The sequence below is a fragment of the Gouania willdenowi genome, chromosome 6, assembly GCF_900634775.1.
Source record: "Gouania willdenowi chromosome 6, fGouWil2.1, whole genome shotgun sequence".
In the NCBI taxonomy this organism is placed as follows: Eukaryota; Metazoa; Chordata; class Actinopteri; order Blenniiformes; family Gobiesocidae; genus Gouania; species Gouania willdenowi.
The window spans coordinates 34,087,908-34,107,315 of NC_041049.1; the positions used below are offsets into that span (position 1 = coordinate 34,087,908).

At 37.5% G+C, this 19,408-nt stretch overlaps 2 protein-coding genes across 2 annotated transcripts in view; one reads left to right on the forward strand and one right to left on the reverse strand.

Moving 5' to 3' along the window:
- Positions 1–2,478, forward strand: part of twf1a (twinfilin actin-binding protein 1a) — a 46,232-nt gene extending 43,754 nt beyond the window's left edge. Inside the window, exon 9 of the mRNA XM_028449805.1 lies at positions 1,811–2,478. Coding sequence (XP_028305606.1) covers positions 1,811–1,978 — 168 coding nt within the window. The 3' untranslated portion in view covers positions 1,979–2,478. The remainder of the gene's footprint in view (positions 1–1,810) is intronic.
- Positions 2,479–2,753: 275 nt separating this feature from the next.
- Positions 2,754–18,529, reverse strand: irak4 (interleukin-1 receptor-associated kinase 4). The gene is made up of 11 exons (XM_028449804.1): positions 18,153–18,529; positions 14,392–14,537; positions 14,136–14,279; positions 10,525–10,685; positions 10,391–10,455; positions 8,473–8,584; positions 8,285–8,394; positions 7,383–7,569; positions 4,541–4,603; positions 4,259–4,423; positions 2,754–2,951 (listed from the first exon to the last, which is right to left on the reverse strand). Exons 1-11 carry the CDS (start codon positions 18,311–18,313, stop codon positions 2,895–2,897), a joined length of 1,371 nt encoding a protein of 456 aa, XP_028305605.1. The 5' UTR covers positions 18,314–18,529; the 3' UTR covers positions 2,754–2,894.
- Positions 18,530–19,408: the final 879 nt, after the last annotated feature.

Genomic DNA, 19,408 nt, shown 5'->3' on the forward strand with positions numbered 1-19,408 from the left:
GGCCCCGGTGAGGCTTGAACCGGCAACCCTCCGATTACAAGCCCAGCGTCCTTAACCACTAGGTGATAAATGGAAGCATGAATTCTGCTTTCTACCAAAAAATCCTGAAGGAGAATGTCCGGCCATCTGTGCGTGACCTCAAGCTGAAGAAAACTTGGGTTCTACAGCAGGACAATGATCCAAAACACACCAGAAAATCCACCTCTGAATGGGTGAAGAAAAATAAAATGAAGACTTTAGAGTAGCCTAGTCAAAGTCCTGACCTCGATCCTATTGAGATGCTGTGGCATGACCTTAAAAATGCGGTTCATGCTCGAAAACCCTCCAATGTCGCTAAATTACAACAATTCTGCCAAGATCATTGGGTCCACAGTGTTGTAAAAGACACGTTGCAAGTTATCGCAAGATTACAGTAGTTAGGTTTAGGTGGCAAACACTTTTTCACACAGGGCCATGTAGCTTTGGATTTTTTCTTCCTCATTAATAAAACCCGTAATTAAAAAATGCATTTTGTGTTCACTTGTGTGATCTTTGACTGTTTAAACTTGTTTGATGATCTGAAACATTTAAGTGTAGAAAACATGCAACAAAGTAAGAAATCAGGAAGGGAGCAAACATTTTTCACACCATTGTACAGTTCCACTACAGGTACCCTTTAAGGACCTTACCTAAGGGTCCACACTGGATATTTTTGACCACCTGGGAATTGAGCCCGGTTTGTCACAACCAAAGTAAAAGATGTGAACTGCTGCTCTATTCAAAAATGAAAAAGTAAAATGCCAGACATTGATTGTCTCACACGCTACAAGATGTGCAAGACTGAGACGATGCAGAGATGAGACTGTAAACAGTAAAAAGATTTATGAGATCTTTTTACTAACAGTAATCAATTCCACACAAGCTTCTGTAAAGTGTGTGGATGTAACCTATAGTAGACATAACCAAGATGACAGCCCACATGCACACCAAACCAAAATGCACAAGTGAAGGAGTTGCAAGCTCAGTCGGCTAAAATGAGGCCCTCAACACTGCTATTTAAGGAATGCTAACAGATATTTTTTTAAAGCACTATAGTTGAGTTCCCACTTTAGTTTATTATATATAATAAACTCCCAATTTATTTTTTTTAATATATAATACACTTTATAATCTATAATTTAGAACAGGCCTTTTTGTTCAAATTCTGCTATACTTTGTCCCTTTACCACGCAGTTCTAACTCAACAGATTACATATATTCATTGCAGGTTTGATAAAAGGTAACTTGTCTCCTGTGTCTAAATACTAATGTGTTTTCAAAGAAAACCCCAGCAATTTATCAGTGGTCATCAAGATGCATCTCCAATGCAGAGGCTGAAGCCAACCCACCCACCTCTCTGTCCCAGATCTTCCTCCACAATAATAGGATGGCAGCTTCTAGTTCCCGTTTAGCGATAGCCTCTGTAACTTTGTTGTTAGTTTGTCTGGAGTGGACTTCTGCCCACTGCTCATTAATGGCGCAGAAAACCCTGTTTGAGCCCTTCATTATTTCATTCAACACAGTGGATTACCATGTAGTGTTGTACTTAAGAACACGTCAGAAGACAATCTTTGACAAAAAATGTATATATCTTCGTACTCTTACTGGCATGTTCATGAAAATGCAAATACAAGTTTGGCTAAAGCTTCCCAGTGTTCTATTGTACAGTTTAAAAAAATATATAATTTTTAATGAATTAATGCGGAAACAATGCAAAAACTTATTGTGATAATATTCACAGACCGTCTTTGTGTGTAAACCATTCAGAGATGTTTTATTCTCTGATCTGCAGTTGGAAATTGACAGTGGGAACGAGCTAACCAGCGACTTCTTGTACGATGAGGTGCATCCCAAGCAGCATGCTTACAAGCCGGCATTTGCCAAACCCAAAGGTCCTGCCGGCAAGAGAGGGGGGCGCCGTATCACTAGACCCCCCGCTGAGGGCGAGGAGGAATACTAGAGGGCGATGCAGCACGCTCCACAGTGGAAATCATGTTTGACAGGTTTGTTTTAGAGAAAAGAATGAAAACCTCTAGAGTTCACCCAGCTATGCACGCCAAGGAAAACTGAGCAGCGACTACTGGTTTCCATGTGTAGCTTTCCAACTGGAAGCAATTGAAAATTCCTTCATGTAAAACACTTCACCATGATTCCAAAGTCACAGTCAAGGTTTCCACAACAGTGCCAGCTTGAAAGCAGGCATTAATGGGAACATTTGGCAATATGATGAAATTCCCTTAAGTTGTTAAGTTGCAATCATTCTGTTGATGTATTATTGTTTTTGTGTCAAATGTGTTATTTGTCCAATTGTTTTTTCACAGAAATGCTCTAACCTTTCCTTTTAACAGTGCTTTTTATATTAGCAACCAACTTTTTTTACATGAAAAAAATCTGCTGACAAATTATTTTTCTATGCAAGTACTGTAAATGTACATATGTAGCTGTGTGATGCTTGGTGATGTGATAGTCAGCTCAGATCTGTTGAGGAATATAGTAAAGAAGACCAGGGCTTCCATTAACACCCATACGTGTCTGGTTTTACTGAGGGAAGAAAACGACTGCTAGAAATGGAATAGTCTGATCGAACGTCTTCACGTTTTGCTATCTGATTGATTTTAGGAGAAACTACTGAGCTGAGCTTGAATTCATATGATTTTGGTTATTTGATGGAAAATCATGTTTGGTCTCATTTGTTTCCTTACAAATGTGTCTTTTTAAAGAAGAGAAATAAAATGTTAAAATCATGTGTCCTGTTTATTTCATAATAAAATCATACAAAAAATAAAAACATCTGGTGTAAAATTCAAGGACATATATAATCTGCTAAAAAAAAAAAAAGATCTCCATCACTTCTGAAAAAACCTAAAATCTGCTCCTCATTCTGGACACTTTAGTGCGTTTTCTTTGACTACTCCATGAATCTCAGAGACAACCTGTTAAAGAGAGAGGAAAATGTAAGAGCCTGAAATATGCCAAACTAGGAAATATTGATTTTAAACAAGGATCACATTGTAATTCCGCTGGGCCAAAAAAATTTGAATCAATTTATCAAATTTTTAGATAAAAACAATTTATTTTGCAAATTCGAGTTTAAAAAAAACTTTTTTAAATTTCTCCCCCCACCAGTTTTTTTTTTTTTTTTTTTTTTTTTTTTAACTACCACCCTTGTGGGTTATGGTAGCTCTATGTGAGCCAGCCCCCTATTTGTTTATCCTTTGAGTAGGCTATATGTGTGTCACAGGCATGTTTAATTCGCTTTTTTTTTTTTTAAAGGCAAAATTGCCCAGCCCTACATTGTAATGACTCGACAAGTGGGTCATAGCACCTCAAATCCCATCCAAGCACAATATCAGTCCGATCATAATCTAATGGCTGATTCTGCAATATACAATTGTAAAGGATTTACAACAGATATGTCTGATATAATTAAATTATTGTTCTAAAGAAATTGTTGAAAACTGAGATTTCACATCTATGAATCAAAAGCTCAAAAACTGATTTTCTCTGGATGAAAAACCACTCAGACAGTCAGAGCTTTATGTCAGCACTCTGTTGATTTAAGACACTGGTTCTCAACTGTTCAGATTTGGGAACGACCATCCCCTCCTACTAAGAAGCCAAGCATTGAAATACAGGATAATGCCGTTTCAATCCCAAATTACAGAATATTACAAATAAGCAAACAGAAATTTAACGAACAGAAGTTAGTTAAATATCTTGAGGCAGGTGGTGATGTAAAACATTTGATTCCTTTTATCAAAAAATGCATCTTAGATAGCGTTTTTGAGTTTTGAAAAATAGCCCTAAGGGAATAAAGGCTTTTCAACAACAGTCCCTCTGAGGGCCTCAGATCTTTTCAAAACAATAAGTTGGATCCCCAAACTGAAGAGCACCAGAGACAACATTTTTTTTAAGCAACTTTTCAATACAAGAAACCCATGCAGCACTCCATGCAACACATTTTTGACTGCATCTTAGATTGCATTTATATTTCTTCAAGCTGAATATGTTAAATTCAGATAATAAATAATTTAAAATGTCTAACTACCTTAGTAGGTAATTAATAGTTGTACTAAATTTCGGCTAACTCACAAAATAAATCCCTTTCAAAATAAAAGCACAAGATCTTTTTCTTCATTCTGACAGGTAAAACCCCCATGACCCATTTTAGGTCCTGGTCTACAAGTTGATGGTGCATCTCCAGACTCGAGAGATCTCCTCAGTGTCTGTGCCCTCCTACCTGGCTGATGAGCGGCCGTCTATTTTTTCTGTTGTGGAGACAGTTAGAGGCCAGCATGTAGATGCACTCCACTTGGCTCAGATCCCAGTCCTTCATCTTTGGATCAACAAAGCCATGCAGGGTCAGTTCCTCATCCTCGTCCTCAATGTTTTCCCTAATATCAATCTAGAAAGGAAAATATACTTTGTAATGATCCATAAACATGACACAAGGCAGATGATTCTTCATCTCTTGCATCATCACAAAATAGCTGTATTAACTCTGAAAAGCAGTGCTGCTCACCAGGAACTGCTGTTCTCGGTTTTCGTCAGCTGGAGGAAGCCCTGATAGAATTTCTAACAACACCTGTGAATGGAGGACAGGAGGAGGTCAATCACATAATGCCTTCACTCCCATCTCAATGTGCGAGAACATCAGTCTTAACTCGTTTTTATAATATTCTAAGCACTAAATGCAAATAAAAAAGGTACCATGAACCCTAGGACTTGTTTGTAGTCTACACTGTACAATTGATCATGTCAGGTCAGATACGCAAAAATATCAGAAATTAAAAAAAAACTGAATAGATAAATAAAGGTCAAATTAACTGCATTTTATAGATAGTGATAGTGTACACATGATGTAAACATCCCCACATGAATTTACTGTTATAAATATATCAACAATTTATACCATTTTTTAATTTTGTGTGTGCATTTATAGTGTATATTTGTAGATCTCCAAGTCCACATGAACAAGCATTTAACGACAGTGGAAAGAAACAACTCCCTTTTAACAGGAAGAAATCTTTAGCAAAACCAGGTTCAGAGGTGGCAGCCATCTGCGTCGCCTGGTTGGGGTTAGTGGACAGAAGGACCAACAGAACAGGATAGAGAGATAGAACATCAGAGTGTCTCAGACTAATTGAGCCGTGAACCACAGATCAGGAACTGCCATCATCAGCTTCACAACACCTGAAACAGAAAAGACAGAGAAGGACGAAGAGAAGGCACTGACTGCAGAAAAACATGATACAGTATCATCAAGTCAGCCTGTCTTGGCCTTGGGCCTCACTATCAGTGGCCTAGTCAATACTTAGTATAAAAGTGACAAATCTCTTCCCGTTTACTGGTAAGCTAACGGCGACTCCAAGATCCGCTCTAGCGGTTTGGTTATGTTATCATAACATCACCAAATTAACTATGAACAGTAATGGAAATAATGAGTTTAACTTAAACTTTTTTCCTGCCCAGTTAGAACCCCATCTATGCTCTCAATGGGGAGAGGAATACTGCCCCCTAGCGCCCCATCATTTCCACATTCTATGTGCGAATCTCACCAAATTATGTTTTTTTTTTTTGAATTCTATGAGTGTGTCTGGTTTTCCACAAGCACAAGTTTTAACAATGCATGAGGAGAATTTGAGATTTACAAAATATAACTCACTACATATGAATTCAGTCTAATGGTGCTCTCAGACCACACGGTCTGGGCTGTGCCAAGCATTTCTGACATCTTGGCTAGTACAGGTACAACTGGGCTGTGGTCAACAGCAGGCCATGCTTTGCAGACATGACATTGAAGATAGGGGGTCTACATTTTGATTTCTATAAAAGAGGACACTTGGGCCGAACCCAGCATACTCTAAAGGTGCTCAATGTTTTCTGGAATATACCCTGCACCAGCAAAATACAATATAGTATATAAATAAGTTGTTATCTCCAAAAGGTTTAAAAAAGCATTTCTCTTGTTATAACAAAGACTTAAAACAAATCTGAAATATGTGATCTCAATAATTGAAACAATATGAGAGAAATGGCTTCTGAGAAATTAAAACTATAACAAAAAACAAGTTTACAGAACAGTAAAAAAAAAACCATAAGTATATACACTTCCATAATTAACCATTAAAGTTTGCAGCGACATTGTCCCATGTTGACTGAGCTTTATTCTGTCTGTTGCCTATGGAGACCAGCTAATGGAGAAACTGTGGAGAGTCAGCTCATAGTTTTCATGTCCACTTTCCATGTACTTCAAAAAGAAATTAAAAAAAAGTTAGATACTGAATCTTCATCAAAAGAAAAACTAAAAGTGATGGAGAGAAATATTCGGTCTCACCCACGCACGTACTCAGACACACTGTGAGTACATGCAAAGTATCACACATGCTCATGCACTGCTCAAACATAAACATCATGTAAATCCAGGAGGCAAAACGCACACTTTTTGGAAACAGTAAAAATCCTACCAGGCATTGAGCTCTGAATGTGAAGTAATTGCGTGCCTGACACAGGTAGAAAAAGTTGTGTCCCCTTTAGAATACAGAAAAAGCTGAAGGTGATTTCACAGGCTGACGGAAGGACAGCGCCCTGAAATGTTGGGTTTATTAGGGTCCAATGGCCAGAAGGACCCCATTGTAATTGCTTTTATTCTTTGATAAAACCAATTACAATAGGGTTTATTAATTTGACCCCCTGAGCATGCCCAAAGTCTCACCAAAATTGGCACGCACCTCAGGCCTGATGAAAATTTTGATAATTTGGCGCAATACAAATAGATCGTCAAAAACATGCGCCAGCAGCGTGCATTAATGACACAAACATTGCAATGGAACCGCACGACCAGCAGATTTGACCGATATGTACAAGATTCTCTCATATATTCTTGACCGCAGAATCAGCAAAAAGTTACCATATGACCCACGCCCAAAACCAAACAGGAAGTCAATCATTCATCTACAGCTGACTGTGGATCAGTCCATCAGATGTAAATATATCTTTTCTAAAGGATGTCATCAGATAAATGAAAGGATTGCATTTATCCACTTTCTTTCCTACACGCAGCTGTCAGATCTGCACCAACCAGGATCTTCTAACAATGGGCAGGCCATTTTCCAAGAAAACAGATTTTTTTTTCCAATTTCCTTTTACTTTGTTTACCTATTACTATTTACTAATACCTTAAAGTTTAAGGTTGTACATACCTGTGTCAGATTATACTCTCAGGTTCTACTCACTAATCTTTTTGTAATTCTCCCAGCATGGAAATCATGTAGCCCAGCAAAAATGTATTTAAGACCTGGGCTAAATGACAAAGTAATTGTGTAGCAATGTCTTTATGTGCACTGTAAATATGGTTTTCTTACCACCCCGAAGCTGAATATGTCCGATTTTGGTGTGATCTCTCCTCTTAGTGCTTCGGGTGCCATGTATGCTCGAGTACCCAAAACCCTGTCTGTGGTCATAGTGGTGGAGGTTTGATTGACCAATGCTCTGGTGAGGCCGAAGTCAGAAATTTTAGCCACAAATTCTTCATCTAACAGGATGTTGGCGCTGGTATTGAAAGCCAAGAGAGAAAAAACAACAGGTCACTTTGATCAGATCAGTGAGATGGAATCGATAATTAGAGGAATTTTGTGAATCCATATTGGGATTTGTTTCAAACAGTCTCCTTTTTTTTCTGATTTACTATTCAAATGTTTTTGTTGAAATATATTCAAAGCATGTTAAAATGAAAGCGATCCTTAGTTTTGGAAGCTGCTTTATCATCAACAAATTAGCTGTCAGACATGTTATACTTACTGAAAATTATTTAACTGATGAAACAAATAAACATTTTTTTTTTAATATGTTTAGTTCTCACTAAAAAAAATAGGGTCAAATGGAGGTTAAAAATATTTAAAGTGCAAAACAGAGACAAACTATACAGTCTACACAGCCTAGATTTAAGATGTGGAAATTTTCTTTTTCAAGAATATCAGCATGTCAACATGTTCTGGCAGTAATTGAGACCTTTGGGCATTGACCCATGTGGATTTTTCCCACACAGGTTAATGACTTATTGCGATACCACTCATACCAATGACAATAAATCTTGTCACATTTTAATATCGCAACATGTCATTGCACGAGATATTGGCCAACAATTAGTATTGATGTGTTTACATACTTTTATTGTATGCAAATGTTATTGGATACCATAAATTGTAAAACGGATGAAACTAAGTGAGTGCAACATTTCCTAAACTATCTCCAGCTCTTTTCATACCTCTTCACGTCTCTGTGGACATGATGGTTGTTGTGCAAGTACTCCAAACCACTGGCTATTCCTTCAGCTATCAGACATCGCTGTCTCCAGGTTAGTGGATAACTTCTGTCCTAAATGGTAACAACATGAAGAAAGTATGAGTGGAGCTGTATAGAAGCATAGGATCCAGAAGGATTAATGGATCTCACCAAGCAGGCCAGTCGGTCCAACAGAGAGCCATTAGCCATGAAGGCAAACATCAGGCAAAGGTGTTCGTCACAGGAAAACCCAATCATGTCAACCAGGTTCCTGTGTTTCAACCTGAAGTACAACAACTATCCTGAAAACAAGTCTTGTGCATAAAACATACATCAATCAGCCATCCCAATTTATGAGCACTGGGTAGAAATGGACATGTTAGATAATGACAAATTCTTACTTTTTTTCATTGCAAAAGAATCGAACAATTTGAATAGATGATGGTAAATTTACCTTATGCAATACATATAATGCAAAGCAGGGCTCTACGCTGACATGTTTTCCAAGGAGCACGTTTTCTTAAAGTAAAATATTTGGAAGCACGGACAATATTTATTCATAGACACAAGAATATGCAGCAACTCACACATTTTTTAATTACATTTTAATTTCTTATTTCTTCACTCTGTGAATTTAACACAAAGGGTATTGTTTGCAGGGGGGTTGATCAGTCCAATTTCCTGATTCGTAAGGTAAATTTGTATATTCAAGTCTCATTTGGATTACAAACCATTATGAATTGCAATTTTGATCATTGCTTATTATTGATCTTCCATGTAACATCAGTCAGCTGCTGAATTATTTGACTTCTCTTTTGAATTACACCTCACAGCACCTTCAAAATTGTGTAATTAATGTAAGTGAAATATCTAAATTACATCATAGCAATATATGATTTCTGTAAAAAACAAAACCATCTATTAGTAATGGAGATGTTAACCATTTAGTTATCAGTAAGTAAGTGTGTACGTGTTACATCAAAAACAACTAAAGTATATCAATATTTTGATTCAGTTTATACTTGTCAGCACACTAACCTCAACTCAACACGTATACGTGTTGACAGACATTTTGGTTAAAGGTATTGTGGAGGATGTTATTTTGGCTTCAAATTTCGGCTGAATCATCAAAACTATTGGTCCTAATTGTCAACCATTCTGGTGATATGTTTACGTAAGGCCGTCGAGTTGTACGTGCTACTTTTCACTTCCCGGTGGCGAGTCTGACAGTGGGAAAAGTGCAAATCTTCTTTTGGAAAGTAAGCTTGCATGAGCAATGCCGACACCAACTTGTAAACAGAGCTGTGTATGAGGAAAACTGGGCTTGTCCACGCTCTATTAGGCGTTCCCTCTTGGGAGCAGGTAGAGTGTTGCACATGTGCATTTTTTCAAAGTGGAGACGGTTTCTTTTCTAAACTTCGAGAAAATCCTCCTCAATACCTTTAAATATAAAGAAAATTGATGTAATAAAATATCCTGGTGTCCACATGGACCTTAAGTGAAATAGATTACACAATTATTAGGGAAGGTTTATTAATGATTAGGAATTTAATAAACTAATATAATTTAGGGTGAGCATATTTTGATTCCCAAAAAAGAGGATACTTGGGCTGACTTCAGCATACTTAAAAAGTACAGTACTCAACGTTTTCTGTAATATACCTTGTACCTGCAAAATACAATATAGTTGATAAGTAAGTTATTATTCTCCGTAAGATTTAAAAATGAATTTCTCTCTTTATAACATCAGCAGTACTGTACACTTTGTTTGAAAAAAAAAAATCTACATGTTCTTGCTCTTGATATGTTGTCTGTGTCTGGTGTGTTTGTGATTTATGTATTTTACAGGTCAGTCTTGTTTTTGGTTTTTGATGGGCAAATGGAGTCAAGCAGGACAGAGTTAAAATATGTGATTCCAGTTGCCAGAAAACTCTTAAACATAAGTTGGCAAAAATTGTGTCTGCATTCTCATGAGTAACACAATGCAAAGATAGAGTACACACTGCTACACAGATTAAAAAGACCATTCTGTCTAATTGCTGTATGAGGAGGAACTGTGTTGAATGCTTCTTAGATGTGTGAAACTCACATTTGCAAAGTTTTGATCTCCTGGTTGAACTGGTCTCGTAGCTTTTCCAGAGGAACGTCCTCCACCTGAATGAGTTGAGACTGACATGTGACATGAGAAGGTATCACACTACATTTAGTGTGTTTAAAACTTACTGAGTTAAGTTTCTTCACTGCCACAGCTCTGTTGTGAAAGCATCCTTTGAACACGGTGCCAAAGCCTCCCTCTCCGAGATGGCTTCCTCCGCTGGATGCAGGACGGTCGTCAAAGTTCCCAGTGATTCTCTTCAGCTCACTGTACGGGAGCATGTAAAAACCTGAAGAAAAAGAAACACAAAGCAAAAACATAATGTTTTTGTGTGTGGTGTTCATTTTATTCATCTTCTGACCCACTTCTTCCTGTGCAGGGTCACAGGGTGGAGTTCATTTTATGAGCATTTTAATTACTTTAGGCAACAACACTTTGACGTGCCAATATAATGAAATAAATACAAATAAATTATATTTCTTAAAATAAATGAATAACTGCAATAATTTAATAGAATAATAAAATGCAATAGTTCTCAATAAACTTAGCCGTGAATTTTCTGTATAATGAAACTTTTCCGTAATGTACAAATAAATCCTTTTTTGTTAAATTTTCAAATCTTACAAATAAAGATTTTAATGTTTCATTATTCAGTAAGTGATTTGTTTTTTTTTTTTACAAGGAGGATGCACCATGTTAACTCCCCTACTTCTCACAGTAAGTTACACTAAAAAACACTTGCCTGTGAGAAGCCATGGTGCCTTCAATTGCACTATGACACACCTCAGAAATAATCTGACATACTTGAATGATAGGCAGGTTATTTGAAATGGGACAGTTAATATAATTGGTTATCTACCGGAACATTTTAAAAAATGACGACAGGGAACGTGAGACAAGTTATTTTTATCATAACTGATGTGTTGTTACTATTGCAACCATATACTCCAGTTTTCATAATAACTAAATCAAACTGTGTGTCCTCTGTGTGATCCTACTATGTACGGTAACTGCTTCCTCCATCCTCCACCTGAAGGCCTCCTCTTCCTTCTGGCCCTGCTTTCTAACTTTGTCCATTCTATACTAAAGGAATGGTATGAACTTAAAGCTTTGTTTCCCACAGAGCTACACTTAAAACAAGAAGACAGTCATCAACATCCCCTGATAATTTCTGGTATTTATCATGGTAACGATAAAAAACACGATAAATAAATAAAACAGTTCCCAACTTAAAGTGTAAACAGGTTCCTTACAAACACAAATAAATGTAAAAACATCAACAATAGACACATTAAAAAAGGCTACAATATCTGATGACTCAGAGTTCATGAGCTGATATTTTATGGAATATATTTGTGCATGTGGGTCACTCTATTAGTGTTATTGTATGTAATTCATTTATTTCCTCACTTACAATGAAATTATTTTCTTTAAAAAAAAAGCACATGAAAAGCAAAAATAACTCCAATAGTGTTTTTACAGCTGCTGAATCATGAATCATGTTTATTTTATATCAGATAATGAGTTACATAAAGTTATGGTTAATAAATAATTCTGATTTCCTATAATTAAACCAGATCAAGCTGAAGATTTAATACTTCAGGATATTTTGGTTAAATAATCACAATAGTTACATTACTGTCTAATGGGACCAGCTTTGTCTTGTGAACACATTAAATATAATTTAAAAAAATTGTGTTTCACAAGTTGGGACGGATGAATAGTGACATTATGACATGTGACGTGTTTGCTTTTCTCCTTCTATACAAGTGTTAAATCTGACCATAAACAAATCGATAGCTCTCTGTGGTTTTATGACAGAAAGACGTGTTTTTTTTACTCTGTCGATTCATTCTATGGAGTGGTTAGCGTTAGCTATTAGCCCAGTCAGTGTGTCGGTGGGTTAGCTTAGCTTAGTTAGCTTTAATTGAGTTTTCAGTTCATAATAATTGCTGGTACATCTGTCAATGTGTTTGTGGACTTGGACTGGTTCACTTTGTTGGATGATTATCTGGTCTTAACGAAGTAGCGGTTCATGATGTATATCTGCACGGCAGCTTTAGGTCAGCTGTAACGACCACCGCCGTGTGTGAGGGGCGGGGCCGGTGGTTGCGGAGCTTCCGTGAACAGCGTTCTGCTCCAGAGAATAATAAGTTGTTGACAACAAACTTGGGGGCAATTTTAGTCCGTGAAACTAGGTTTTTAGGGGCATTGTTGGCTAAATTGAGGCACAAATGGCCAATGGCACTTGCTAATTTCCGACACTGGGAATTTGTTGTTTCTATAGTGGGATGACATATTCTTATCGGTGAGAATGTTTTTGGCAATATATCGTGAATGATAACATATCGCACATTCTTACTGAATATGCCACAAAATTTAAGAAAACACAAATCTTTATCATTTTAAAAGGAGCCTAGAGTAAGATTGTAAAGAAAAATAAACATTCATTTCAAGTATTTTAATGTTAATGTCCAAAACCAAAAAGACTGAGCCCAAACTCATATCTCTCTATTGCCTAGAACAGATTGTGTGCATTATGTACTGCAATTCGGAGTCCGAATTTCCCACCCAGTCCTCTGGACGTGACTTCAAATGATAAATCCACCTCATAGGAGACAAGTACCATCCCTCTGAATAAGGAGGGCCAATTGTGGTTCTTCTAGATTCACTGGATCCAACTGCACTGCACCAAACTACAGATAATATGCAGAATTAGCCAAGATTTAATTTTCCTTCAGGAAATAAAACATAATTTGGCCTAAAATATAAGAAATAGAAAACAATAGTTAGAATTTAATTAGAAATTGGATCTGTTGAAGTGCAAATGAACTACTAGAGCTGGGACAATGCATCGACGTCATTAACAACATGTATTTTTCCAAGATTATATATTTGTGTTGACGCATGGTCTCAAACTACTAGCTTTTCCCACATTCCAGTCCAGTTGAACATCCAGTCCAGTCCAGTTCTGTATCAAGCATAGACTGTTTATGTGTTGTCTATAAATGCATTATGCATGAACATGCAATTTTAGTTGTCTGGAGCAGTCTGAAAATATTTCTATTATGTTTGCTTATACCGGACTGAGTAAGGAACAATTACCTGCAGGACAATGTTAGTGAATAACAATAGAACTGTTTCTGTGTCCTGAGCTTGGCTGTTCATACCCGTCACCTGCCAGACATTTGTTCTGTATGACCATTTTGGTTAGCCAACCACATCTTACCATTGAACAATGCACAATCCTAAATCCTTCAACTTTAGTGTCCACACCAGATGATGGTGAGCAACATGACAGCTTGCAGTAATTACACAGGGAAGATATACTGCAGTTGAATACAGAAATGGGAAACCTTGTGAAAGATCAGGGATTCAGGCAAAACATCCCAGCTCTGCCCTGACAGAGAGGAGATGGTTAACAAGAGGGACGCATTTTGGTCATTTTGCAAACAAGGGAGACACCACCCCTCTCAATTCGCCGACTGTCATTATTTGATAAAATGTTATTATCTATCAACCATCAATTGTCCTTGTGAAAAGCGATGTACTCTCTGTAAAGGATGCTAGTCTGCCACACAGTCAACACATTAAGACAGACAACCATTCACTCCCTCATCCACTCCTACAGCAAATAAAGGCTACATGTAAACTAGTAGGAATGTGTTTTTGGATTGTGGGAGGAAAATCATGGAGAGGAACTGTAACTATTGTTCAGTAAATAAATAGTGGTCTGCACCTGAGTATCCGGGCTCAGTATTTTCCTCTGGGCTCTTTGGCCGCCGGACAGAGGTGAGTGTTTGAGGCTGCGTCTGTCCGTCCTCCTGCTGTGAGGAACATGGAGCACTCTGTGGTTCCTCAGAGGAAACGTCTTGCTCTGCTTCTGCACAGAGAGGAATCAAAATTGAGTGGCAAGGAGGGATGTTTCCACCCAGGAAAGTTTTTGGAGGAAAGGTGTTAAGAATGAAATTCCACAGTAGATGAAATAGTGTTACCAGGCAACAGGACACGGGCTGCTGCTACTTCACCCAGACTCTTTAAAAGTTCCACCAGTTCTCCCACTGTGCTGTTGGTGGTTCCCCAGTCCTCCAGGAAGGCATGGGTAGGACTCCGACCATGAAACTGGAGGCCCTCAAACCTCCTACAGATAGACAGAAGGAGTAAGGAATGGAAAGACAGGTCCAAGACAGTCACATAGATACAACAGAACAGATTTACATCAGGTGTCAAACTCCTTGTAGTTCAGGAGCCACATAGGGCCTAACTGAAACTCAAGTGGCCTGGAGCAAAAATATTAGGACTTTTTTTATAGACAGAAGATAGGCAGGGCTTCAGTGCAGGAAACCAGCACTCTCTCTACTTTAGGACTACTCTTCCAACTTCTGAATAATTACCAGGATAGATCTATAGATAGTCAAAAGTCATACTTAAGAAAATGTAAAATGATCTCACAAAAAATGACTGGTAAATTAAAACATGTAACCTATGAAAATAATGCTAAGTAGAAGTCTTAAAGCAGTCATTATTTCCTGTAGTTAAACATGAGTTTGGCCAGTTTACTTTCCACCTGGCGCCAGTGCTGTGCGTGTGTGTGAGAAGAGCAAAGACGCTGTTTAGAAGGCAGCGAGGACGTGCCCCCACCTGCAGCAACAAGCCTACGGTTCAAGGAGGACCTGTCCAAACAGGACCATGAGAGACAAATAAAACTGTACCACTATGTGCACACGAGGCCGGGAAGACGGCCTACTACGTGGGAGGACTAGCCAGTTTATTACGAACGACTAAAACATGCTCAAAGAGAACCAGCTTAGTCCTGACTTTTGTTTAAAGGCCATATTTGGCTAAAATAAAGAACTAATAATGAACCAAAGCAAAAAACAGTGATGATTGATTTTGACTGAGCCAAAGAAATGAATTAATGTATTTTACTAAATCTACAATCTTTCTTTATTTTTATGAGATAGTTCACATACATGTTAATTGTTTTACACACATTATACAGATTGTAGGTTTTGTAAAATACATTAACCGCTGGGCCACTGCATCAGCTGTCAGCTCTCCATCCTCATCTCCACATAGCGTTTATCTAAATTTAAAAGTCTCTGATCCTTTTTTCTTGAACTACTGAGTGTCTGTTTTATGTCATTTATAATCTGATAATATGTTTTACATATAATAATATATGGGTTTTACATTATTTAAAGTTGTGTTCAAAGCATATTATTGCATTGGTGACTTACATGAGCGCCATTAATTATCGTGAGTTTCTGTGAGCGCTCCGGTGTGCATTTCCCTTTTAATGTTGTCACAGCAAGGAATTGTGGGTCAGCATTATCTCGTCTCCTTTGGTAAAGGATGTGTCAATGTTTCCTAGGCTAAAGGAGGTAAAAAAAAAAAAAAGGAAGCATTGAGCCTCTTTTCCTCAGCTTAAGAGAACCGAACGCTCTTTATCATGGCCACTAAACCACTTCCAGGGGTGAATGAACAGTGGGTCGGAAAGGAGATAGGAGGCACTATTAGGACACAACCTAAGCCTTTTCACACTCTGGAACTGCACATGCGCGACCTGCGGGGTCATAGGTCGAGAGGGATATAAACGGAAACAAGCTTGTTCACTCTGTTGATATTTCCAACCAAACAGCATTTGTAATTTTATTCCAGAGGTCTAGTGTTTTAATAGTGTTTATATGTCTGAATATGTGTAATATTAATAGTGTTTATATTATTATTACACATATTCAGACTCGAGGAGGTGTCCAGGGTTTTCCGCTGAAGCTACTTTCGGCCAATCTGAGCACTTTTAAAAACCGATGGGAGCAGCAGCAGCAGTATCGAAGTGAGGCAGTCCCCTCGCTTCCACACAGGTTACAGGACGAAAACACAGACTACCTGGGTCTACAGCGGGCGGAATTTGGGTTCTCTACCCCGGAATGATGCACATATCTCAGTACTTTTGTAAAACCGATGAGAAAAACAGTATCAAAGCGACAGACCTCCTCTGTTTCCTACTCCTTCTCCCAAGCTGTGATTGTTATGTATTTTTTTCTGTATTCACCTTTATTATTGTTAGTTTCTATTTATGACTTGTGTAGTTGTTTTAACTTTAGCAGCTAACTCGGCATTTCTGCCATGGAGACCGATACCACGTTTCCACAAAAAATCTTTCAAGGAATCAATGCTCTAAAGGTAAAAATAATCAGAGTGTGAAAAGGCTTATTGAGGAGAAGCCGGCGAGCGAGAAATGATCAATCCACCTTTGGAAACACTTTGGCTTTAGCACAGTCAGAGATATTTCAAAGGACTGTGTTGACTGTCAACCACCAGGCCTTTTTGGCAGCGTTCACTGTAGCATTAGCTCTGTAGAAGCCTTAATGTTAAAACAAAAAGTAGCAGGTTGCACTTTTTTATTGATAAAAAAATATGCTTTAATATTTTATTAATATTGTATTATTTTTATGTTTGGAAAAACAAGCGATAGAGTCAGGTAAACCTCATATGTATTTTTATTGAAAATGTATTGCATGTTGAAAATGTGAGCAGAAAAGTGAACATCCTGTTCATTAAAACTGCTGTTGTGTTGGTTGGACTTTATTCGAATAAAATGTAAATACATTTGCTATTAAATGTTGTTTACTTATAATTCACAGGCGATTCCTTTACTAGACAGAACAGGAATCTCGGAAACCTCACCTGCACTGTCCAGTATCCAGGTATTTATTTCTGTCACACTGGTTGAATTCATATTTTGGCTAAAAAGTTACTGAATCAATTTCAAGTCACTGAATTGTTTCGGATCAAATGGTTCTGAATTAACCAATAACATCCATGAACTATTTTTTTTTTTTTTTTACTAAAACAACAACTATATGTGATAATGGTTCCTAATATGTGGTGACTTAACCAAGCAGTTTGGGATTTTTAATGTTCTTTTTTACCCTGTTATACTTTTGTTCTGATGAGTCAGTGAAAGCGGACGGCCTCACCATGAGTCTGATTTCCATGGAGGTTTGATGCTATAAAAAAACAACAAAATCATTGTAACATAGTGATAATTGGGGGAAAATACCATGTACACAAAAGGAAATGAAAAAAAATAAAATAAAATAAAATAAATCTGTAGTACAGTTAAGGGTAAATCACTTTTTCTGTCTTTGTCGCGCCTACTTGATACAGGAGATTATATTGACAGTTTTTGTGGAGATATGTTGAAGTAAGAAGTTTTAAAAGAAACCCAAAAAATTGTAAATCTGTGTATGTATGCTTAAATGTGTGTAATTGTAGATATGTAATTATAGACACATTTTGTATATTCTAAATATTGTATTATGCCTTAAATGAATAGCCTTGCTTTGTAGTTTCTTTTCTCTTTTTTGTGTTGTGTATTTTTTTTTATTATCTCTTGTTAAACTCATGCCATTTGCTGGTGTACAGTAGATGTTTAATGCTTTTTCTTTCTTTTTTTACGTCTCGACTAAAATGCAATTTAGGAAACTCCAGCTAATTGGTAATCCTGCTCAATTTATAACAACTATAATATATAAAAATATGAATGAGATGGTAAATTACTCCAACTATAACAGTAGTGCACTGGCCCCCTCATGTAGCCTATAGGGAGGTAAATACATTAATGTCACTGTTTAAAGCACTGATTGTGTGTGTGTGTGTGTGTGTGTGTGTGTGTGTGTGTGTGTGTGTGTGTGTGTGTGTGTGTGTGTGTGTGTGTGTGTGTGTGTGTTGGGATTAGCCTATGTCTCACCTAATGTGCATCTGGGAATACATAGGGTCTCCGCTCGGCTTCCGTAGCGACCCGATGACCGCCTTCCAACGGTCCTGGGAGTCCAAAAAGTCCGACAGACGGCTTCGGAGCCTGAAGTTGAGTTGACGGATGTAGGTGTGTGAACTGAGCGCGTCATTCATTTTGAACGTGATTCTCCGGACAACTACAGAGAGATAAGACTAATTCACAGTATACATAAACCGTGTTTACTCGTGCTCCCTTTCAGTGACGGATTCTCTGTTTTTAGGCAACTTCCCTAAACGGAACAGGATGGGCGGAAGTCATCGTCAGACCCTGAAATACGTCATAAATTGGCGAAGAGTGGCTACTATGAGGTAACATTTAAACATTAAGTTTTTTTGTTTTTAATAAATAATACAAATAATGAGAAATAAACAGAGATTACTGAGTGGATAACAATCCGGCTGCGCCCTCTAATGTGGTTTATAAGGAACTAACAGGAAGTATAGACGTATAGTGCTTGTTCTGCCTTTTCTTTTCTTTTTTCTTTTTTAAATAAACGTAGCCTGACAATTTCAAACATACATTTTAAACGACGACTGGTGCAAGGTAGGGGAAAAACACCCCACATCTTGTGAACAATTTGCATTTAGGTTTTATTTGCACCCACGTGTGCTATACTGCAATGACAACATTTTCTCATCGTGGGATAGACAGACAGACAGACAGACAGACAGACAGACAGATAGATAGACAGACAGATATGCGTAATGAACACAATATAAGAAAGCAAATCTATTTGTATAGGACATGTCATACATAGGGCAACTGTTTTTTTCTTTTTTTTCCTGCTGAGCAATAGCAGTCCATGACTGACAAATGAACAAAGTCAGTGGATAAATGATTGTAGAGGACAGTCGACCACTCTGTGGTAGAGGATGTGGGCGGGGCTAGAAGCGCTGCTGAGGGTAGCATCTTCTGACCAAACTTCTCAACAGCTACAGTATGTAGAAATACTATTTCAAACTAAATTGATCACCTTCATCAATCGATCTGTTTATTTCACACCACAGATATTCTGTTTTGCACTGTTCAGTTTCCACTTATCTGGAATGTTCTGAACTAAGCAATGTTTTTTTTGTTTTTGTTTTTTTAATAAAGAAAAAAAAAATACATACACACATTTGTTTTGCATATTTTGCAAAAAAAAAAAAAAAAAAATCCTTAGTGAACAATGCAATCATAATGTTTTTTATTCACATTACACATTATGT

What these genes read in the sequence shown, in the direction of transcription:
- irak4 (XM_028449804.1), bottom strand. Translation starts at nt 18,313, where the DNA reads ATGAATGACGCGCTCAGTTCACACACCTACATCCGTCAACTCAACTTC. An exon ending in AGCCCGTGTCCTGTTGCCTG is followed by an intron (nt 14,280 to 14,391) that starts GTAACACTATTT and finishes CTCTCTGTGCAG; the next exon opens with AAGCAGAGCAAGACGTTTCC. An exon ending in GAGATCAAAACTTTGCAAAT is followed by an intron (nt 8,585 to 10,390) that starts GTGAGTTTCACA and finishes GTTGTACTTCAG; the next exon opens with GTTGAAACACAGGAACCTGG.